Consider the following 24,756-nt stretch of genomic DNA (forward strand, 5'->3'; position numbering starts at 1 on the left):
GAAATAGCAGTAAATATATAATAATATAGCTGTATAGTAAATTCGAGCTTTCTGGTGTCTAAACTCACTTTATATGACCTATTCATTCAATTCATCCTTTACCGTCTTTGCACATGGGACCTGTGCACAAGCATTAGTGTGCGTGTGTGTTGGGGTGGAGTTGGGGGGGCAGCACAAATCGTCCCACCTCCCTCTCCCCGAGTCAAGACGCTCCAAACTTTCGGAGCGCTCCGAGGAAACTCACGAAATAGTTTTCAGCTGCTGCGACGAGTTACAGGAGAAAAGTTTTAAGCCGGGAGCCACGACAGGCAGCCGCTGACAGTGTCGGGAATGGCGAACGGACGAAATGGTCCTCCAGCCGACAGACACGTGTGAGAGGGGAAGTCATCGGTAGCACTTTTTCTTTTTTACCCTCCTTCTGCCCCCGAGTGCTGAGGAGAGTCGTAAAAGTCTCTGAAAGGTGGGTGACAGAAGTGTCCTGTCACCTCGACACGATGCTCTGTGCGCCGGGATTCAGATGGATCTTCCTGAACGCTCTCCTGCACACGGTGGCACCCTGGGGCGCACAGCGACCCGACAGACCCAGGCAGTGCGACGCACCGAAGTCGGTGAGTCAACTCGGGCACTTTCTCCGGCAAAACACGCTCATGCAAAAGTTGTTTTTTCATGACAAATTAGAAAATCACGGTAAAAAATAACACTCGTGGGCCGGTTTTGTTAACGGTAGGAGGGCAGATTTCACATATAATTTCTTATCACTAACGTTTAAAGTCAGTTACATAATAATATTTACTACTATTGCTACAACTAATGGTCGTATAACAACTATGACGACGACGACAACAACAACAACAACAATAATAATACTAATAATAATACTACTACTACTAATAATAATAATGTAACTTAAGATGTGTCATGATTAAGGTTTCTTCTGGCTCGTAAACTGACCCCCAGGGCGAGATTGGGGCCTCAGAAATAAATGAAAGTAGTTGCCAAGAGAAATTAACCGCTCGCCAACTTTACGACTGTTTATGTGACAAACGCATATAATGGGGAACACCCACGGGTGACCTGACTACATTTCCTCGACCTTTGAGAGGTGATCGTGTTTCAGCGCTTTAAAACACTTTTCGGGCACTTTGGTAAAATTATGGATGAGACTTAAAGTAACTGGGAGGTGCAAAAATGCGCGGAAAGCTTCTCCACGAATGCATTATCGATTAGGGGGATAATTAAAATGTGACGTTTAAGTTGCAGTTTAGGTTTGTGTGTATTTTCTATAAAGCCACGGCTTAGCAACAGACACGTGTATAAATAGTCCGTGACACTTGGAGGTGGTTGTGCAGATGGAATTAAGGGCTTGTTTGGAGATCACAGAGTTTTACTCGATTCGTGCGTTTATGTCCAAGATGCGGATAATGGTTTTGTTGTCAGCGATCACTGAAGACGTGGTGCCCCTTCGCTTCGTGTGATTTGCTATGCGTCAGTACAGTGGTCTCTGTTTTCTGTTAAAGAGTAATTACCCCCATAAAACTGAACCCTGCATGCGCTTCGAGGTTCTCCAGAAAAGTTCACGGAGCTTCAAGAGAGGGAATTTGGCCTCTCCACGGACACGATCGCACTTTCCATGTCTAAAAGCCTTCAATTATGGGCTTGGCCATGTGAAATGTCTACCTTAGGATAAAATTCAAAATGCACCAATCATGTCTAAACCTACTTTCTCTAGTCCTCCCCACAGAAAAGGAGTTATAAGAGATGCAAGGTAGCACCTAGAATTGATTTTGTCAGGGACAGTAAAGGTGCCTCTTTGCTAATTGCGATAAGAGGACACCCAGAAGGACGATTCTACCAGCTTTCTGGTAACTGCATGAAAAGTTTTATATTACCAAAAGCACAATCAGCAATGGCAACACAGCTGAAGGAAAACTTGATTAAATTGTAGTGCTGAATATTTTCTTAAAATAACTTTATTTAACAGAAATGGGTTTCATCTTTTGAATGCCTGATTATGCTACGTCGCAGCAGTTAGAAATTTGATATTGTTTATGGAAGCCAATTCTTTTTTTTTGGCTTGTGTAATGCCAACATTAAAGCCACATGCACAGCCACAGCGCATTTGCAGAACACTTAACAAGAACCATATTTTATATTCAGACTTATGCTAATTCAGAGTGGCTGTGAATATTTATTTGTGACATTGTTTGGTGTAAGAATAACTGCTCTAGACAAACACTTTCTGCAACCTAAACTATAGGGGACAGGAGCGGCGTTGTAGTGGGACCAGGCAGTGCCACATCTTCACGGACGCTGTAAAAGTGTCCCAAACAAAAGTATCATAGCAAGGTCAGAAGGAAGAGAGGCGAGTTGCTTTCAGTCTCGGGGCTTTACGAGCTCCGGCACGGTGCATCTGCACCGCTGCCGTGCCGGATAGCCTTCGGGACCTATGGTATGCACCTCAACAATACACAGGGGTCTGTTTACAGTCCAGAAGGCCCCATCATAAACCCACATTCAGTACCACAGGAAGGCCTCTCAGCTCAGCCTCAAGCACATTTGACTTCATTCTTCTTTTGCCGTCCCTTCGAAATAGAATTTCAGTGTTAAATTGTTGACCCGAACCGATGAGCTGGTAAACCACACCAGGGGACACAAGTGTCAGCGTTAGAGATTGAATTTCCAACATCATTGTCTGCATACTTTTGTTCCCTTCAGCCCTGTAAAACTTGACCTGACTTTGCTTCCTCTCTTTCTCCTCTGCCTCCTCGACAGCAAAGTGAGATGAACTCTTTCCTGTGGCGAGTAAAACGTGCAGCTCCTCACTCCTCCTCGCCCTCGTACCTGTTTGGCACCATCCACGTGCCCTACACCCGAGTGTGGGACTTCATCCCTGACAGGTCCAAGCAGGCTTTTCACAGCAGCCACAATGTTTTCTTTGAGCTGGACCTGACCGACCCCCTGACCATCTCCAAACTGACCAGCTGCCAGCTGCTGCCCCATGGGGAGAATCTGCAGACCTTGCTACCACGAGACCTTTACCGCCGCTTGAAACGCCACCTGGACTACGTCAAACACATGATGCCTTACTGGATGACTGCAGACCAGCGCGGACGCGGCTTGTATGCTGACTACCTGTTCAACGCCATTGCGGGAAACTGGGAGAGGAAAAGGCCCGTGTGGGTGATGTTGATGGTAAACTCGCTGACAGAGTGGGACGTCAGGTCCAGGGGGACCCCTGTGCTGGACTTGTTCTTGGCTCAAGAGGCAGAAAGGATGAGGAAGACCACAGGAGCAGTGGAGCGAGTAGAGGAGCAGTGTCACCCCTTGAACGGCCTCAACTTTTCCCAGGTAAGGAGACTAAGAAGCTTCTTGTTTTCACTGTCGGTTGTGTGTACACAGCTGGATTCGCCTGAAGAACTGCAACAACCGGCTTAGGCTCAAAAAGGGCACGGGGATATATGAAATTGTCTTCTGTTCGCTTTTCCACTTGCAGAGAAAGGAAGAATTTCTCAACTACAGGGTTATAAAAAGTGCCTGTCCACTGATTGTGATTGTTGCACACTCAGATGAACGGTCGGGGGAATGTGGGAAAAGGCAACGCGAGGGGAGGAAAAGTGAATAAAACCCTTTCTGCTGGAGACAGCTTTACGGTTATGGATGTACCTTCGCCTCGGTGCGAGTGCAAACACTCTCATCAGCTGAATGTGCAAAGATGGTGTCAGTGCTAGCGCTCCATGTGCAGCACAGAGTGGAGAAGGTGAGAAGAGCAAGGGGGGGATGTGGCTCTCTGTTTCATTAATGCAGACTATTTGTCTGGCTGTGCAGCATTGCAGGGGCTGCTCAGTAACTGGATACTACAACACCAACAGAAACCTCAGAGTTTGATCTGCAAAGATTCAGATGCATATATCAGTGAAAGACTAAAGGAACTTGTCTATAATAGATAACAGAGGCGTGACCGTGACTCTAGGAAGCACGTGGAACACGCTATCTTCTGATTCATGACGTTTTAATAAACTGTCATTTCTGTTATTGAGTCTTCATTCAGCAACACGTGTTTTACATGCATGCTACCAAACACGCAAAAAGCTCTGTGTGTGCACTGTGCTGCAACAGAATCCGTGAGGGCATATACCTTCATGTGACAGGTCGGAGGGCTAATTTGAGCAGCAGTGGGCTCACAGCCTCTCCTCTTTCATCAGCACCTCCTAACTATGCTGTCAAAGCCTCCGTCTATGCCCCGAACATGCCTGAGAATTTTACTGCCTCTAGAAATAAGCTCAGCGTGCCTCCCTTCGTCCTGTAGAAGTGCTGTTTAAGCCTCAGCCCCAGAGAGTTTCAACCATTCTGTCTTTTTCAAGATCACAAAACTGTTTTTGTGATCATTTATGGGCTGCAGCCTTGTTCTGGACAACCAGGGAGTGTTTTTAAGTAAGTTAAATTGGGACCTTTTAATATTTTAAGTTAACATATCAGTTCAAGAAAATTACCCCTTTGGGTTGAGACTTTGTTTGTAATGGTTGGTAAGAAGTGTGCAAAATGTTGCTCACTTCAAATGTCTGTGGAACTTTACAAGACAGGTGTTCTCAGGAGTTTAAGGAAATGTGTTCAAAATTAGTGCGAGGGTTTCTTGAATCTCAGCCCACCAGAACATAATAACCGCTGGATGCCTGCTCTTCCAATCAGCATGTTTCTACACATGCACGAGAACAATTCAGATTTGAACTGGAAATGACATGGAAACCATTATTCTCAATTATGATAATTTGCCATTTAATCTGGACACTATGGTTGATTGATACTCGATAAGTTTGACTAGCAGGAATGAGGTCAGAAGAACAGTTCTAAAGAGAAAATAAGTGGGTGGGATGCAGAACAAAGACACATGGAAACAGGGACAGAAACTGAGAGAGAGACTGAATGGGAAATGTTAAAGCGGCAGAGGGATGAAAACAGTGGGATTGGCGCGATGATCAACTCACCATTAAAGATAATCCGAAACATGAGAGATCGTTACACAGAGTCCTGAGTTGGGAAAGGTTCCAAAGACTGACACTCACGTAATCCTTGTTCTCAAAGAAATAGTTGAACACAATATTCCTTAAGAGACTCTTGGCTGCTGGTGATCTGTCACTGTACTACTTTTAGTCTCAAAGGTATTTGGTCCCAGCGCCACCAGTGCAGTCAAAACCAGTACTAAATGTTTAAGGTTGTGTGACTATAGATCATTTTCTTCGGGTTAGTAGGCAACAGTGTCTACTGTGATGTTGGGAGATATTAAGTGTGACAAGAGCTCTCTTTGGACCATTATGGTCTAAGAAGTTTTTTTTTCCCTATGCTCTGTTTAGATCACAGAGAGGTGTGGATGTCTTTATGTGAGGCAGTTTGTACGTTGTGGAAACAAAGGCGGATCACAACGCATGGTTTTCCTCCAATTCTTTAGAGGCCTATGTAGGTTGACAGCTGGGCGGGCAGGAAAGCTCCAAAATCTCTGTGAATTCCATCTTTGTGCTCTGAGATGGAATGGCTTTGTGAGTTATTGGAGAAAGCTTTGCCTTAAAGGGCACAGGTTGCACAATCTTAGTTCTGTGATTCCTATATATCCTGTCATCGGTCTCACAGTGTCACGGCGTCATCTGGTAATAGAACGGTAACAAATCATAATGTTCTATTTTTGCCTTGATACTTTATGTTGAGTGAAAAGAAAACTTTCTTTCTTCAGGGCGGCTACGGCCGGTGGGCCTCTCACGCTCACACCAAATAAACACCCGTATTTATTTTCCCTGGGTCACATTGTTGCTGAAGCCACTGGTCCATGTCAGAAAGAAATTTCAACATCTTGGTGGCGCCTGTCTCCCGGACAGAGGTCAAAGGTCAGAGCGGGAGGTGGCAGCGGAGCCGTGGAGCAGCGGAGCGGCAAGGAGACTGGCAGTCTGGTGGGGTCAGTCTGGGCACTGCCGAGAAAGCAGCATCCAGTTTGATAGAGTGCCTGTCCCAGCTTCTGAGCAGACTGGTGTTTCATCATGTTGGGTTATTTTCTTTTAAATTTGATTGCGTGTAGAAGCCATCTTGTGAGCTCAATCCTTTCTTCATGCTGACACAGTTTTACTCACCATGACAGCTCAACATTTACTGCCAGTTTTTTTTACAAAGCTGAAATCTCCACCAAAATGGTGCTGCCATCTTGCGCATTTCTGATGGAAAATGGACGCACAGTATCGGTTTCCAGGTCCGACTGGCTTCTTGCCCAATCGCAAGCAGAGTTTCCCTGTCAATCATGTTACCTTTTGGCCCCGAGTGCTGCTTAAAATAATGGAGCAGGGGAGGGGTGTTTTTTCTCCTGCAGAAGGCCACAAGAGGGCATTGCTCTGGAGGGATGCTTTGGCCTCACCTTTTTTGGGGGGGGGGCTGTCATGTTGTCTGATTTTATAAACTTTCAATACTCACGACCACTAAATTAACACACACTGTTTTGTTTGGACCAAATGCATTCCCCTTAGCTGTATTTAGACCCACACAGTCTGTGTATCCCATTACCCTCCATCACTTTATGAGATATTTCATTTGATTTGTGTTTGCACTCACTTTTCCTATTGAGCCTCATAAAGCATACAGCCCCAGGATGCAGACGAATGATTTAAAAATGATTTTAAAACAGAAAAAGTAAAATATACCACATGTCCAGGGGAAGAGGTATCTCCTGCAGATCCCTGCGCGCTGCTGTTACTCATTGACCCTAAGTGGAGACCGAAATATTGGGAGGGCAGCTCTTTGCCGAGTTACTTTACTGAAATCAAAATAAAGGCTCTCCCGTGTTGTTTTCTTTGGACCATTTTCACCTAAACAGCACATCTTTGAAGGTAAGAAAAAACATCCAACCATACCCATATTTAAATATTTACATTCCATGACAGGTGTGTAAGTTTGGGTTTGAAATGATGTGTGGACCACAGCGGCTGACAGATGGGGAAGAAAAAGCAATTCTCTCCCTGCCCTCTGCTCTTCTCCTCCTCTGAACTTCTCACTCATTGCACATCTCTGTGGCCTCCTTCTCGCTCCTTATCTACCTCTCTGGCGTGTCCCAAGGCTCCGATTGTCCTATTACTAACCCGTTGTCCATTTTATGGAAAAAGAGGAGGTGGTGGAGGAGGAGGGTGGGAGGTGATTACCTTCAAAGTGTGCTGGCGACATGTATCCCCTCTTTAAGCGGGACATCTGAGGGTATTTTACATCTAAGCTGTAATTACCTGCACAAATATGTGGAAAACTGTGAGGCAGCCCATATCAGGCTGATCATCTGGTCCTGTAGGCAAGCAGACAGCCGTCCGACTGTTGCACTAATGACTTATCGGGTGCCTTAATGACCAAATAGCCTGCTGCCATCCAGAAGCACTTAGACAATTACACGCTGGCGAGAACACTGCAGGGTGATGGTGAGATGAAGCGAGGGAGGAAAAAAAGAAGCTGCATAGGGATGCTTAGAAAAAAGGGGCATACTGCACTTAACAGCCTGAAAAAGGTCCTAAAATTTAATTCAGAGTCTGTGAGACAAATAAATAAGCCCTGATAGGAATAAGGTCTGCAGTGGAAAACTGATAACATGGATCAGGAGTTTGGAAAGTAATACCACTTTTTTTTTTTACATTAAAACATATGGAAAGAATAAACCAAAGACCTGAATTTGGTGTTTAAAACGCCATTATACTTTCTTTCATACAGTATCCCTTTTAGGGGCTAAGACCTGATACTTCCATAGCTCAGACAGAAATGCAGAGTAGAAAAAGAAAGTGATTATCTCTGCATTGTGTTTTTCCTTTGAAATTCAAGTTTTAATTGAATCCTATTGGAAACTGTTTGAAATGAGCCAGTAATGTGGTATATAGAGAACTGCAGTATTGTATATCTTGAATATAAAAGCATTGTTGCATGGATTTAGCCACAGTTATTACAGTAGAGACTTTAATGTCTGTGCGCCTTTATAAACCTGCCGTCTCTCCATTCAGTTGGTCCAGACGAGGCCTCAGAACTGTACCTGAGAGTCCTGAAATAATGACTCCAACACATTGTCAGTGAATTGCCCCGGCTTCGGCGTTTGGCGTGCCAAATCCTTCCCTCCCACCTTCCCCTTTTTTCCTTAGCAGGAGAAAATAAGCGTTCCTTTCTGCTTCAGTTGTTAACTTCCTCATATCATCTCCGCTTTGCAGGCGCCTCTTTTTCTTTCAAAGGCCGGAGCACGAACCTCCACCCTGATGCGTAGACCTCTGCTCTCTTTCAGGATAATGGTGTGATCCCAACATGGAAAACTGCACGTGTTACACATGTTATGTTTCTTTTGTAGACGTCCGCTCAGACAAAAAAGAGGAATCTGCAGTAAATTGTTTGGAGCTGGAGGTTATTTCTATGGGACAGGCAGGTAGTTTCCAGGAAGCCTGGGGTTAATCCCAGGTTGTCTGGGCCAGGGGCTGATTGATCACAGACTGGAATGTGCCTGACTGATTTCCTCAGAGACCCACTTAGCCCCTCTGGAATGTTGTTGTCCTTTAGAACGTTGTTCTTTCATAACCTTTATTTAACCAGGTTAACCCAACTAAAACCAGTGATCGTTGTAAAAATCTGCGCTCCCCTTTGTACTCTGTCGCTTGTAGTTACATTGTTAAATTGTGAAGTTGTTCGGCTACTCTGACCTTGTGCTTCGAGCAACTCTTTTTAAAAAAAATCTTCACTTCTAATGGACAGTTTGGATGGTTTACTAACTAATGGATAGTTTCTACATGCTTCAGGGGGCAGGTGGATGTTTGTTGTTTCTCCTATATTCTTGAAAGTCTTGTGCAAGAGTAAGAAAGGCACTGCAGACAGTAAGATTTGTGCTGAAGACCAAACATGAGTGAATCTCTGGTGGATATTTTGTGATTCAGAGATTAACTCAGCGTCCCGGCTTGTCTGTGACATCAGCAACGCTTTACTACACCTCTCCCACACCATCGCTGGCCAACAGTCATAAACAGGTGCCAACCGAGAACAACTGCCTGTATGTACGTGCATGCGTGCGTGTGTGTGTGTGTGTGTGTGTGTGTGTGTGAAGGCTTGCCAGGGATTAGGTAGCATTAGTGGAGTCCTCTCACTGAACCTGGTTTTAATGTGACCCATTGGTCTTGTCGGCCCCCTGTGGTCCGTCCCCATTTATATAACCGGTTAGAGGACCTCAGCTCTGCTGCCCTGCATCTCCCACTACCCCCTCCCCCTCTGCAATCCTATATATGTTCATGCTCATTTTCACTTTCACACCATTTACTTGAATTATCCTCCAAGTCAACTACTGTTGGTCTAGATGTCTGTTTATTTATACAATGATCACTCTGTAGAATGTGCTGGCCTTTTATGTGCTGGGGGAAGGGTTAGAACACACTTCACTATGTTCCTATATGTAGTATTCTTATCATTGACCCATGGCAGAGGACGGTAAAAATAAAAATTCATTGCAAAGCAGATGAGCATTTAAGCTTGGCTCTTTATTGGAAAGCTAATATTCCACTTTATGATGTCATGACGCAGAAAAACCCAGTTGCTGTTCTTTCCACTATCTCCTAACTACCTTGCAAATTGAAAAATGTTATTTGAAACAAGTTTCCACTTTGTTCATTTTATAGAGAGCATATAAATGCTGTCATTTGTTCCCCTGTGCTGTTGCTAAGAGTGACACCCATTTTGCCCCCATCCCCCTCCCCAACTAAGAGCACCTTTCAGAGGTAGTCAGACCCACCCGCAGAGAGACAGGCGGGATCTCTGGATAAACAGAAAGACAAAGAGGGGAGGGAGACTGTCAGAAAGACAAGCAGCAGGAGGCAGGAGACAGATTCCAGTGCCTTTAACATGACTCAGACGTGCATGCTTTGACACCAGGACAGAGATAAGTGAAAGGACAAACCCTTCACTGTAGTATTGCCTGATAGGCCTCGTTAAAAAAAAGGCCCACAAGGCAGTGAGTTACCCAATCAAATGAGGATAATCTGATGATAAACTTTCCTAGCAGAACCTCCAAGAGTATTTTGAACAGTGATGTTTCTCAATCTAATGGTAACGCAGGTTTCTGACACAAGGATGGTGTTGATGAAAATTACAAGTGGTCCTTGAATGTAAAACTCATCCCAAACTCTTTAGGCTTCGGAGAGCTTAGTTGTTATTAAGGTCTCAGTATCACTTCTCAATGTAGAGTTCCCAGAACTTTTTCTGAGCTAGATTGACAGAGGAGGCCAATTGCCCTCGCCCATTGCCCTGTGGATGACCTTTTCCCTTTGTCCAAAGCAGCAGTAGCCCCTGCATCACCCCTCTCAACTGTTGTTGACCATGACTTCTTCAGTTCTTTGAACTGACAGTGAGCCTGAGTCAATTAGTCTTCGCAAATTGGGTTTTAAAAAAAGTAAGCAGTTTAACAAATATATGGGTGTATTTAAGGTATTGCTTTGATAAAAAAAATAGTTTTAATCAGTAAAACCACAATATTTAAACAAATGTCAGTTAATATTCAAAGAGTTCTCTAAGCTATTTGGCACAATTCTCCAGTGTGGAAATTCCTGAGCATCAGGCACGATAAAGAGATAAAACTTGGAGATGAAATTGGCTGCCCTGCTGTTGACGTGTGACCTGGTTAACCTCTACCACAGAAGAAAAGAGTGAAAAGAAGAGAAAGCGAAGGAGCACATCAAGGGATTATGTGAAAGAAAAGGTGGAATAGACATAATCATGGAATGGTTAGAAATCCCCACTCTACTCAGGAAAGGGAGGGAAAAAACCATGGTTCTCTTTGGTGGTAGTGGGAGAGAGAAAAAGCAATAACACAGGAAACCTTCATTTTCTCCACTCAACAGTTTCCTCTGTGCCAAAATAAAAAGACAACAATAAAGCATAAATGATGCCGCTGTGAAGTTTCTCCCTCTCCTCTTTCTGTTGGTTTGGAGGTTTTTCCCTCCTCTCCTCATCACGGTCAATTTCCCCTGTCATTCACTAGTGCACTTTTTCCAGCAGTTCATCTACCTTTCCCAAGGCGCGCACTCATGGCATTCACTGGAACAGTTTAAATATAATATCAAACATATGGTGGAGTTTATGGAATGCAAATGAGAGGAGAAATCAAATTTACTTAGAGAGTCGGAGTGGGACTGCGGTCTCCAGGGGATGCTGTCGTTTGGGGGGAAGCTAAGTGATGGGCAGCCTTAATTACAGCCACAAAGTTAAATGGAGGACGGGAGATGGAGAGGCTGGGAGAACTGAGTGGGGCGCAAGGCGGGGGAAGTGAAAGGGAGACGAGTTAAGAATGAGAAGCTCTTAGTGGGTGGCTTTTACTCCCCCCTCATTTTTCATCCCCGGTCTCTCTTGTGTGGGTGTGCATCATGTGATGATGTGTAATTGGCCTGTGGTCACACTAGAGTTGTACAAACAGATTAGCAGGGAAACATGTCAGCTCGTGGTGCTGTGGAGGTGAATGTTCGTGTTGTCCGGATCACAGATGTGGGATTGTGTGGGAAAGGGTTTGATGGAGTAAAACCTGTATTAATGGTGAACAGGTGGGGTCAGTTGACTTTGTCATAGACAAATTTGTTCACGTAGGCACGCGTGGAAAGTCTGGAGCTTACAGTAAGCCTTTATGTGCAGCGGAACGTCAATATCCTACACAGGTGTATTCATCCATGCACACAGTTTCAACGCCTCATTTGTCTTCACTAAATTGAATTATGTTTTCCTAAAACTCATTTATTCCAAAGGATTATTGTCATTTTAGTTGACTTCAGCATTTCAGCCATAAAGTCTGGGTATACAAGTTTATGCTGGGATCATGGATTCCAAGACTCCATCGCTTATCCAACTGAACATGTCCCAGACGTCCATCCTGACCGTATGCCTGAACCACCTCCTCTCAGTGCAAAGGTGTGCTGGCGTCACTGTTATATCTGAGCACCTTCCGATAATATGGCGATTATTCCTTAATGCTTCTCATCTGATACTTTTACACAAGGAGCTATAATCCCGAATTATTGAGCATGTTTCAACAAATATGCTGCTTTAAATTCAGTTTTTCAATAGCTTATAGGGTCGAAAGTTCATTGCTCTTTCTTTTGCTGTAACCTGTGATCTACTGCATGTGTGGGAGCACCTATGGCATGGGTTGTTTCATTCCTGGAGTTTAGTTTGATGATTTGTTTGATGATCTAAAGCCTTGTTGTCACTGACCTTGAATGGATGCGCTCTTTAGCCCTGCAGCAGAATCAAACTATATGAAAACTATGGACAGGCTGCAGTGTGAGCTAGGACCTGGAACAGTGTAGGCATGGCTTCTGAAGGGTGAGAGAAGAAAAGCTCATGGAGGCAGGAAGTATTGGAACAAATCATTTTTCTGGGTTGCCAAAATGCAAAATGGAGACGGGGAGACAGACGGAGCAGGCCACCTTAGAGCCTCTGAAGCTGTAGCAGCTCCGGTGACAGCCAACCAAAGCACTTGCAAATGGGGTTTTAATGCCCACTAACAGATGGGTTAGTTTGTGGGAAGGGATATGGCAAAGAATGGAAAGGGTGGAAAGAGGATTAGTGAGCAGGTTCATACAATATCCCAGCTGACCACCACATTTCGAATCACTGGCCTTCGAGTTCAGTCTGGCTTTTACTTGGTCATCGCTTCCTATTTTTTATGAAGGCTGACACAGTTGAAGTCTCATTAGTGTGGAGATCCCAGTCATCCTTGCCTTGATGTGCTATCTAAAGATGAGAGTCATTCCAGCTGGCTACTCATAATGGACTCAAATTGGACTTCCAGGACATGCAGTTGGAAAACGCTGTCTAATCTAAGTATAATAAACCATCCAATACACTATCAATAATAACCCTGACATGTTTACATCAGATCATGACGGTGGTTAGGGGGAAAGCACTGTCTTGTCTTTGAACTGACTTGGACTTGATTTTTGTTTGTTCCTGTTCTTGACAAATTCGATCATAGCTGCAATGCTGATTCATTTTCCTTCGGTTCCCTCAAGGCAGAAACTAATCCAGCACAATAGCTCTAAGTGAAATGATCACAAAATTACTTTGTTTTGTTCTTTGACCAATCTCTGGGCAAATTTAATATAACAAGCATCCTTTTAAAGTGCAACATTCTGATGGGAAACTTTGAGTCGTGGAATATGTGCAGATGTTATGTAGGCATGTAAAAGGTCACCTGGACTTTGGAGATCTTTATATCCTGGCATTCTAAAAAGCCCCGCTCTCTAAATCTACAGGGCCCTATCAGAAAGTGTCAAAGCAAGGAATTAGAGGCCATCATGAGTTTCCTTTCAATGACTGTTTTGAAGCTGCTTGGGAGGGAATCTGTCCTTCATGGGAACATTTCCTACAGTGGAACCCCTGGTGGTTGGGTTCAGGGTTTGGGGGTTCTCTCCAACATTTCCAGGCATATTTATGTCCAGAATATTTTTTACCTGTGTAAATTCCCAATAATTGATGTGATTTCCATTTCCAATCAGGATGAACGGAACATTGTGGAACAGAACAAGTGTGTTTCACCAATCAGTGTTCTTCAGCACAGTTCTGCCCCTTAAGAATTCCGGGGAATTCCAAAATTCCAGGGATTTTTTGAGTACTCCCTACAGGTACATTTTTTCAAGAAAGGTTTGTGGGTGTGGAGAACTTTTCCCTTAATTCTGGTGCAAACACTTAGACGTTTCTCCAAAATTTTCAATCATTATGAAAGTTCTCGTAGAGGCAGAACTTCCAGTACTTGACCTATGGATGCTTCGTCACCCTTATTGCTCACATAAGGAACTATTTACAGATATGATCTGTTCTCTTTGGTATGAAAATAACTGCTGCTTTTACAAATTAAATAGTGGCTTCTGCAAGCAACAGATTTTCAATAGATAGCTCTGATTTTTCATTGACTCGTGAGCTGCTTGTATAAATCTGTATTATCATTTAAGGACAACGTAGTTGGAGGAATGAAAGATTTTCTATAAATTAAAGTTGTGATTTCTCATGTCATAAAACAGGATTTGTAGCACTTGTCTTCACACTTACTTCATAGGTAGGAAATGATGTAAAATCTAAAAATCCCCTGAGAGCAGGAGTCCATTTTATCATGCGTGTCAGGAGAGGAACATTGATGAAAAGAACTAGTCTGGCTTCATAAACTGCATGAACTTCTACTATCTTACCTCAGCTCAGCTGTTGTTTACATAAAACGGCCCCTGACTCTAACAAAACTTGGATCGCTCCCTGGAAACCCTGAGAAGAGAAGATGAGAACGACGGCTAGGAGAAAGAGAGGGAACCAATTTGCCTGTAGGGGTGAAAGAAAAAGCAAAAACAAACTGAGAAATTATCAAGTGTCATTTAATTTCAATTACTGGATGTCTGTTTTAGAGTTAAATGAATACTGATGGGGCTGCCTTTTACTTTCAGAAACCTCAGAAATCGAATAATGATAAATTTACTTAATGACTCAAAAGTCGATGGTTAATGGGTAACTTTTATAGAATGAGAGTTTTATCTCAACTTACAAAAGCAGTCATTCTGATATGAACCACTTAGCCTGGGAAGAAGCTTGTTAATGTTGCTGCACTGCATGGAAGCTCTGGAATTTATATGTACTCAACTCCCTTTTTTCAGTTTTCTGTTGGGAAATTTATATCCAGCTACCAGGTACTTCTCTTCAGTACCGGCTCAGTGAGGTCTTGGTTGTGGTTATAAATGGGTTGAGGCAATGTTAGAGGTGATGTAATCCCATTCAGAGACCACATCTGGGTAATTTTTCTTTTAAATCTTTTGCACCGGAGCAGATGGCCAGTAATAGCTATTTATCAAAAGAAGTCACAGAAATTAACATTTGTATTGTGTTCACACAGAATGCCATTAATATTACTTGTCTGGCACAATTAAAAACACTCTTTTTATTGACCTGAGCATTTAAAAGACTCAAAAACTCAAGTTTCCATGGAAGCCTATAAGGTAAACTATAAGGTAATCTTATTTTGCAAAGTGGGATTTCAACTTCACATTGGTCCAATCCTGTATTTGCTATTCATTTAATAAATGTCTGAGTGAAGAGAACAAACTCTAAATCACTGAACCCCCGCCCTCCCAAGGCCGCCAACCCTCAGAGCCACGTGTGATATCACATATGGTCTTTAGGCCCCTCGCACCTCATCTACACCCACAGCCCAACCACTGGCCCTTGAGACAGGCAAATGATTTGTCAAAATTACCTCTGCAAAGAAAAAAATGAATTCAGAAAGTGTGAAGCCTGGAGTCTGCAAGATGTTCCAAATGTTCCATCCATCTTCACTCAGACTAACCTGGTTTGGGGGAGACCGCTGAAGCAGGAGTTCTTTGATGGTACATGTGCCTAGTTTTGGGGAAATTTCCAGGCATAGCTAAAGAAATGGTGGGTATTCTCCCGCACCCGGACAATTTTCTCACTTTTTAAAATTGCTTATCTTGGACTGGATGTGGTTGCCAGTCCACTGGTAGCTGTGGGTAAAACTGTTTTGATGGATGTCTGGTTTTTCTGGAGAAGCATTGCCTACCCTTGAGGATCTGGCTCCTATAAAAAATGAGCCACTCTCTTCACTTTCTCTTCCAGAGCAAAACAAATGAATTCCTTTTAATCAGCGATGAGTTCTTCGAGGGCTCATTTGGAAGGAATGTAATTAAAAGTATAAGGTAAAGTTTTTGAAACAGCAAATGTGCTTCGGCAAGCTTGAATTGTCTCTCTTGCAGCTGGCCTTCAGCTCGCCTGAGGGCGACCATGCAGCGGCTTAGATGAAGACGCAATCATGTGAGGCGGAGGTGCGGGCTTTGAAACACTTGAGGAAGGCTCTGTTAAAACTCACGCAGCACAGGGGACATTTCAACAAATAATTAAATACAAATTCAAAGACATAATGAAAGCTCCTTGGCTGTCCTCCCCCATTTGTCTTTGTCTTGTTCCATGCTTTCTAGAATACCAAGGGGAGGGGGGGGGGTCCTGAGTTCAGTGCCTCTGAAAGAGGATCCAAACCGCGTGCTAACGAGAATGCCAAGCCTAACAAGGAATGACAGCTCATCACACTAGGAACTGCTGTATGTGTCTGTGTGTTTTGGGGGTTGGCGTCTAACTGCGCCAGATATCTGTGTGCATTTAATATGAGAAGGCAAACATCCCGGGCGATGCTTAATAACTCACTTATTTTTTTTCCACCTACACGCATGCAGGAATGCACTCCTGTAAACACACTTAATGACGAGCGTTAAATTGCACGCAAACGTACACACAAATGCGCAATTTACCAAGCATCAATCAGCAGCAATCATTTAAAAGATGTGGCCCTCCTATCCCTGTCTAACTCAGCCGCGGCCATAACCAGACGGGCTCCCTTCGCACGGTTGACGTGGGTCCTGATGAAAAGCAGATGGTTGCGTTGGTAATGAGAGAGAGACAGAAAGACGTTTAAATTGGTGCGGTGTCAAATGGAGGTTAAGGGGTCAGATTTGTGCAGGAGTGACAGGAAAATACTTCAGAGAACACGAGGCAGAGGGCAAATACAAATCATAGAGGATGCGAAGATGGAGCGAGGATGAGTAAAAGGGAAAGTGTGTGTGAGATAAAGGGAGCTAAGGGGTCAGTATGGGAGCGAGGGAACAGTCAGCCATTCTCAGATGAAAGGAATCCAGCCATCTCTTCAATGATAAACATGTGTCTGAATCTCCCATCCCGCCTCCCTTTCTGCTCTACTTATCTGAGCATGGCTTCACCGTTGCAGACACAATAACACACAAACACCTCATACACCATTTTGGCAACAGCAGAGGAAACGTGCCTCATGAGTGTCAAGTGACACGGGCTGTGCAACACTTCAGCCAGAGAGCAGAATATCACAGCTCCTTTTAGCGTCTGCTCTTCTTTTCTCCTCCCATTCCTGTCCACGCCTGCATTGCTTCATTTGCAGCTGAGCCATGCACCTGAGGAGCCAACAACGACGTAAACGTTCGCTCAAGTGTGCTAGTTTAGACTTAAACACGCACAGAAAGCAATTTATTGCATTAACAGTTTCTGTGCACCTGCACTAGCCGGTGATAGTTGATTTCTGCTAATTCTGCTTTTATCAGTTGGCCTGTTATCAAGAAGAAATTAGCTACAAAGTGAAGTGTCACTTTGTTGGCAAGTGGAATTCTGAAGGTAACATGCACAGGGCATTTTCTTTTTGGAGCCAAAATGTGGAGGTTGCTTTGTTGGTTGTCCCAGATATTGAGGCCAACTGAATTGTAGAGGCACAAGTCGCTTGACGACCAAACCTATTATCTGTGTGATTTAAAAAATAGATCTGCTTTAATAACTAGGTACCATGCACTTTAAAGTTCAGTTTTATTCATATTAGGATCTTTTTCCATGTAAACAAACTGACTGAATAGACACAGTCCGCCTGATGGCACACATTTCCCAGGTGTCACGGTCTGTTACCTCTCAGAAGTGAAACCACTCTGCCAGTAACTGAACCATGTCATCGTCATTGATGTTGAAATTAATTCCAGTCTAAAATTTACCCCTGCTCCTCTCCCACCCTCTTTCAACCCTTGAGTTGGAGGCAATGAGAAGCGCCTCTGTGGCTCTCTGTTGACTCACCTACCTTCCTGGATGGTTGCCATGGCCACAGCAGCCTGGCTTGAGAGTGCAGGAGTTGGGGTGTTTATGGGTTGGGGGTACAGAGAGAGCATGTGGTCGCTGAATGAGAGGAAATGAGACGAGAAAAAAGTGATGGTGACCGAAGGCAAAAGCAAAAAAAAAAGAGGAATGGACTGAGGGAAAATTATATATTGGTGGGTTTAACATGCTTGTTACTGTAATTGCAGCGTTTCTAAACTGCCATGGTCATTGGTTTCTACTAGATTTATTGCACTATTTAAGGTTTTAAAGTATGTAAATGCTTATTGAAAATTTCTTTATTTCCTTTGTAATCACGAAAAACAGTATATGAAAGGTGTTGAGACCAGTCTGTGTGTGTGTGTGTGTGCGTGTGTGTGTGTGTGTGTGTGTAAAACCACGGCTACTCACCCATGACCACGCAGTGATGATTAGATCACTGGCTCACACTCATGCATGCAGGAGAACGCAAACACTCACACCGGCCGCAGTATCGCTTGATGTGGTCGCATTTCTCCTCCATCATCTCTGACGTCTCAGTGACCCGAATATCTACAACATGTGTGCATTTGCACATGTTTAGGAAGCACGCTGTGACGTAACAGTTTGGTGCTTTGGCGTCGACTTTTGCACTCCGTTGTCGTTCAGTACGATGCACCGCGGCTGGAATGAAACCAGCAGTGATCTAATAAACTCCCGGTGTTAATTAAGACAGGCTTTGGCACAGCAGGGATTGTGGTGAGACGGAGACTCGTCAAAAAACGAGGTCTTGTGTGTTTCTAGCAAAAATAAACACATGCGCGAGGATTACATTTACACAAGTACCAGTATATTTTATAGCTCGAAACAAATTTGGCACATCAAGTCTCAAAATGACAAAGATAAATAAACAACTGGGGAAAATCCAAATCATCTTCCTCCTTGTTGGTGAGCCCACACGTGTGTCTGTGTGTATCTGTGAGATGAAGAATAACAAACACAATGAGATCGAAATAAACCATTTGAAAAAATAAAATAGAATTGACTGTTAAGACTCGAATATTAAAGGGATGGCGGGGGAAAAAATTCTGATGCAAAACACGTGGACCCTCACAAGCTTCGCTTTATCTTTCTTCTTATACTTTTCTGTGTTTCTTTGTTGGCACAGTCAAACTTTGTAGCCAAGGTTTTAATGTATGGAAAGCAAAGGAATTATATGACTGCTGTATTGAGAAAGGCACTAAACGCTCCCCTCATCTCTTCTAAAGACCTCACTCTTCCAGTAATGGCAAACTGCATAGGTTGCAGTCTCATATATCCGCTACTTCCCGTCTGCTCCAGCATTCCTCTCTCCATCCGTGTGGCTTATTTGATGATTTGCAGCCCATTGGAAGCCACAATCCTGTGATCTGTTGGTCAGGGTGACCACAAAACCTCAGCATGGCCAACCACGTCTGCCCTTGAGCCACTGTGGGGCCGCGCAAAACACACAAAAACACACACCAGACAGAAAAACACACTACAGAGACGTATGCACATATGCACACATAGTATATGGAGCACTCGCAGATGGAAGAATTATGTCTTTCCCACAGGCTGATCGCCTCTGTCAGCAGCCTGTTCTGAGACGTTGTGTGTTCTCTAGTGCAAAATCTATTACAGGCAGTCATGTCCTCAGCCATACTGACTGGATACTAAACCAGAAGCATGATTTAAATCAACAAATCTGAGCAAAAGAAATCTACTCGGCCCAGTCCGCAAATCAAATCTCAAGGATTTATCCTGGAAAATCCTTGAAGTTTGATCAGGGCAGGCTGCTCCTCAGGCACTTCTGGGCAACTCACAACTGATGGGGTCATACAACTGCGCAAGTCACAGAGGCCCATTTCACATTCATCTCCGTGTGTAGGCAGCAGGGTCTTGCTCTGTAGTGCCCCCTGTTCTCCTGCACGCAAAAGCTCGTCTAAATGGTTAATAGTCACTCGCTCCGTTCTCACCATCTTTAAATGCATGGAAGTCCACTGACACATGGCAGAAACCAACCCCCTATCAGCCATGGCCAAAGACTCGCGCTTCCAGTAAAATTATTGGTTTGCTCCACATACTGTAAATAAGATGCATGCTAATTTAGCTGTCACGGAATGAGACATCCCTGTCAGGCGCGGTGTGAACATAGACGGAAAAATAACCCTGCTAGGAAAGTCGCAGGGCTATTTCTTAAGTCTTCTCAGATGGTATGTTCCCGTGAGCGAGCACCTGTGTCCACCACAACCTCTCGCGCAGGTGCAGATCACATGAGTTATACTTGGTTGTCAGTTTAATGCCGACAGTGTGTTCAATTTGTCATCATGAGCGTTCCGAGCCAGAGTCAACACAGCCGGAGTCTTTGTTGACGGGAGCCACATCAAAATCTGAAGAGATCTGGCAGCATGGAGGTGTTGTATATATCCAATATCCAGTCTTTGACCTCACTCCCCCCCCCTCCCAGTGCCTCCTTCCTGGTGCTTCTGTGAGTGTTCCCTCTGCCTGTTTATTTGTTTTGCTTTGTCTCCATGTTGGCTTCGCCGCCAGTTTTCACCCTGCCTGTTTTTCACAGTCGTGTACACAAATGTTTTCCTCTGTCTTCAATTTCACTGTCTCTGACATAAACCCAAACAAACACACAAATCTTTGTTTTCTCCCACACTCTCTTCCTCCGACTGGCTGCTGCGATGATGCAGGCTGACGTGGACTGGTTGTTTTTACAGATGATTAATTCCTCCTCCTAACTTAACTTTTGTGGTAGACGTTAGACGTCTGCTTCTCTGTGAGCGAGAGTGCTTGTGATTAACTGCAGTGTGGTGGAGCCAAAACCTGAATCCTGGAATCACAAGTATGACCTTCTGTACTAACTCTACAAACAACTTATTAATTTTCAGCTTTTGCTGAAACCCTCAAACAGCCCCAACTGATAAGTGGCTGGATTTTGCCCTTGTTGTACCAGGAAGTTTTTAAAGATGCTGAGAAATCTTACAAACTGCAAGTACCTCTTGCACTCCCTCTCTCTCCCTGCCGAAGTTAACATTACAAAGTAATTACAGATGTTGCAGCTATCTAGAGTGGAATTAGTCATCATTTGGCATTTTTTATTTTGCCACAGTTGCATTGCTAATTTCCATGAGCATGGTGACTAGATTCTCTTGATGTTAGCACTGAGCTAACAGTCTACTCTGTGAAGGATGTGTATGAGCAAGTCAGGTATTTTTTGCTAATACTTCTTACTGACACTTTAGACTTTATTTCAGCTTGGTAACCCACAACTAAACAGAAAAAAAGGGATGCTAACCACTGTCTAACATAACAAGCATCAGCACGGGAAAAGTCATGCATTAAAATATGCAAGATGACAAAAGCTTCAGTGGCATCACTTTTGTATAATGAGATCAAGAATGACTGTTTGGACAAAGTAACAATAAGGAGAGTGTAAAACCTTGGTATGAATGATATTCCTGGTTATAGCCCTTTTCATCGCTGTTTTTAACCACTAGTGACATAAATTGTGGTTTAGTGAAATATTTCAAACATCCTGAAACATCAGGAACTCATACAGCACTTATGGTTTCACACCCATTCTCTTGCTTCACACCTTATTTTCCTCGGCCGTCATATTGTGTTTTTTCTTAGATCTCCTCCTCTGCTGAGTCTCTGTCAGCAACTGGGCCTTTCACTGCTTCATTATGAAGTTACTGGATACTGTGCATGTGTGTATGTGTGTGTTTGTGTGAGAGAGAGAGTTATATCTTGATCAAACCCTATGCAAGTGTGTTAAGGAGAACGTCCAAGCGTACCAAGTCTTCCTCGGAAACCTTTTTAAATGTCAATCTGCTCCTCATCTGCTTTCCATTCATGCACAGAGGGAAGCAGATGACATGCAGAGATGGCAGCAGTGCTTCATATGGTTTGCATACATGTGCATATTTGTGTTTCTGTACAGATATTAAAAATCCACGCAGCCAAGATGTAGATGGAGGCATTTCTGACAGCTACCAACATTTTAGACTCAATCTGATTGTAGCAATCTCCAAACATGTGCTGAGCAGCAACTAGCAAGATAAGAAAACAGCCAGGGGGGGAAAAAAAACGGAAAGTCAGGATTTATTGGGAGGATGCATTCCTCTCCTTTTGGCTGAGATTAAAGAACATGTCTTGGATTGGCCTGTTGCGCACAAAATTACACACATGCAGTTGAAAAATTGCAGTGGACATGATGTGGCATTGCAGGGGGTTGATCTTTCTCTCATGATGCAGCCAGTAAACATGTTCCAACTCTGAAAAGGCTTTTTATATCTGTCAAACACATCTGAAGTCTGTCTGGTGGTCCCACACTCATTAAAAACTGGCAAACCTCAGTAAGCATTAGCTTGGGAGGTTGAACATATTTGCGCATAACCCCCTTCTTTTCTCCATCTGAGGCAGCTTGTTCTCATCAGGAAGATAATTTGGACTCTGCTCGCTCGTGGATGTGCTGACAGAATATTTTAAGATGACAGAGCAGCTCGCACATAGTATGGTTTCCTCCTGTAAAATCTGACTCACTTAGTTCCCTCTCTCTCCCTGTCTCTTTTTCACTCTCTCTCTCAAACACACACACACAGTGACAAATAGTGCCTAATCCCAACCTCAACATTATTTTCATAGTTTTAAGTGTTTCTGCCGGGTTTTTATACTACGAAAAAAAAGTAAACCCAAAACAAACAGACCTAATCCTACCCTCTGTTTTACAGCAGTGGCGGTTTCAGCAACTTTGTGGAAAACTGCTGACCTGTGACCCATGAGATCAGGAACAACAATTTGAGCAGGATGTGGCTGTTTGTCACAGTTTAAAGATTTTTTTTTTCTATGAAAACCACACCAGAAATACCAAATCAGTGACCCGGGAGAGTGTGGGATACTTTGCTTCCATAACGTATATTTCCATTTCCCCAAAAATGTTTGTGCATCACGGGCGACCACATAATTATGATCCCTCATCTTGTGACTGACTTTAAAGAAGATCAAAACATACCTTAGAGTAATTTGTGTCCTGTAAGGCAACGTTGTGTGTTTGATAGTGTGTGTTTTCAGGGTAGCACATTTTAAACCTGAATTGTCAAAGTAATTCACAATATTTATCAGTTTTTTGTGCTCAAAGAAACGTTCTTAAAGACCTCCTTGTCTCTTTTGCACTGTGTGTATCGTTATACAGCCTCTCTCCTTTGTGCCAATTTGCCTTCATTTTGAACTTGCTTGCATGAAATTGAACATTTCTCCTCTTGATTCGCCGTGAAATGCCGTGCTCGTGCGGGATTAAACCTCGTTAGCTTCAGTTCGGAATCTAAAGGAGCTGTGACAGAAGGGAGAGGAGAAGGTGTAGGAGAGAAGGAGTGCAGGAGGTTCCACTTACTCCTCCTCCTTCTCCTCCTTCTGCCCCGTGAGGCACTTTGCAACTCTATGGCGGGGGAAAAAAGGCACACATGGAAAGACAAACACATATGAACACAAGCATTAAGTTACAAGTGCATGTTCGTGCGTACATGCCGATGGGTGTACGAGGCCGAGCGCACAGGAAGGAGGAAGGACATGAAAGCTGTATAAACAGAAATCTCTGACAGTGGTGGAAGGAGAGCCAGCATCAAATGAAAGAATAGAGCGAATGAGGAATGGAGCAGAGAGGGATGAAGGGCTGGTGCGGAGCCGTATAATCTAGAGATTTGTCACTGAGAGCACATAAACTGGGTGGGTAAAGGGAGGAAGTTTGGTGATTGAGGGTTGTTTTCGGAGGGCTGGGGGACAGGACTGAGGATTGAGGAGGTTAGGGAGGATGGAGAGAGAAGATGGTCGAGGACAGAAATGGCCAGCTGTGCTCCAGACCTGTTAAAGGCAAACTGGGAGAGGCGAGGGAGGGGCGGCTGATCCCTCTACACGTCTCTCTACCTTTCCTGGATAAGCATGAACATCTGGCCCTTTTGTTTTCCTTTGTCTTCCGTGTATATTTTTATGTGACACCCTCTCCTGTGCCTCTTTTTCACGAAAATCCACTTTTCAGAAGAAAACCCATTGAGGGGATGCTTGCTTACTCACAAACCTGCCCTGAAGGGATGATTTATCTGTGGACTAACTCGTTTTACTGTTAAAGCCATTGCATCATTACATTCACAGAAGGCTGAGCGATGATGGGAGGCATACATGCCAGAAAAGCCCCGACGAGGATTCCTTTAAAGGGAATTAATTCAGTCACCTGGACCAGCTAACTGTTTGGAGATTTGCTCCGAGATTATGTGTGATCTCATTCCTCTGTTGGATCAGATGATCGCTCTGGAAGGGATGAGTTCTCCTTTCTCTTTTTTTCTATTTTGAAATTATTCTGTCCGAAGTCATTAATCCAACCACAGCCGCGCAGGGCAGAGTAGTCCTCGGGTCCTTGTTTGGGACCAGTGAGGCATGTTTTAAGCATTCCGTGATATTTTATCCCTGTCTCATCCAATGGACGAGACCCAGCTCATCTGGTTTGCTTACTATCACACATCATAATGGGAGATGGATCAATCGCATGGAATCCAATACAAATCCAATTTTTTTTCTCTTGGAAAATACCATTTGGGATAAGCGGAAGACATGATGTAAAAAGTGGATGACAAACAGTAAAAAAAGTTGGGCATTATAAAGATTGGGGGCCCTGAAGTCCAAAGATTTGTCCGTTTTAGTTACTCGATGGAGGTGGGAGGCAAAAGAAGAGCGTCTAAGGTTTTGTTTAAGGCGATCTTTGACTTTAGTTGAAGTGGTTCATGTAGTTTAGTCCCTTTTTTGAAAAGCGACAGTTGTGTGTAGGCGTGTCTACCAGGCTGGCTCCAGTGTTTGACCAGATGTGAGAAAATGTCGAACAGAAATACGACTTGGACTCTGCAACTGTAACTTTGGGGTCACATGTTGAATGTAAATCCAAAAATCTATTTCCTTTATCCTTTTCTGATCATTTCAAAAGCTCTGTCTTTGTCGAAAGCTGCCTCTAACTATTAAATCTGAAGCGAGCGATGAGACAGGACCAGCCCGTTGCTACACAACCAGCTGAAAGACGCCTCAGCCCTGTAGAGCCAAGGG

At 43.8% G+C, this 24,756-nt stretch overlaps 1 protein-coding gene across 1 annotated transcript in view; it reads left to right on the top strand.

Moving 5' to 3' along the window:
- Positions 1-202: 202 nt before the first annotated feature.
- trabd2b (TraB domain containing 2B) overlaps positions 203-24,756 on the top strand; it is a 48,210-nt gene continuing 23,656 nt past the window's right edge. The window contains exons 1-2 of the mRNA XM_029828558.1: positions 203-608; positions 2,773-3,348. Of these exons, the coding sequence (XP_029684418.1) occupies positions 495-608; positions 2,773-3,348 (690 nt within the window). The 5' untranslated portion in view covers positions 203-494. The remainder of the gene's footprint in view (positions 609-2,772; positions 3,349-24,756) is intronic.

This window comes from Takifugu rubripes, chromosome 20 (genome assembly GCF_901000725.2).
Source record: "Takifugu rubripes chromosome 20, fTakRub1.2, whole genome shotgun sequence".
NCBI lineage: Eukaryota > Metazoa > Chordata > Actinopteri > Tetraodontiformes > Tetraodontidae > Takifugu > Takifugu rubripes.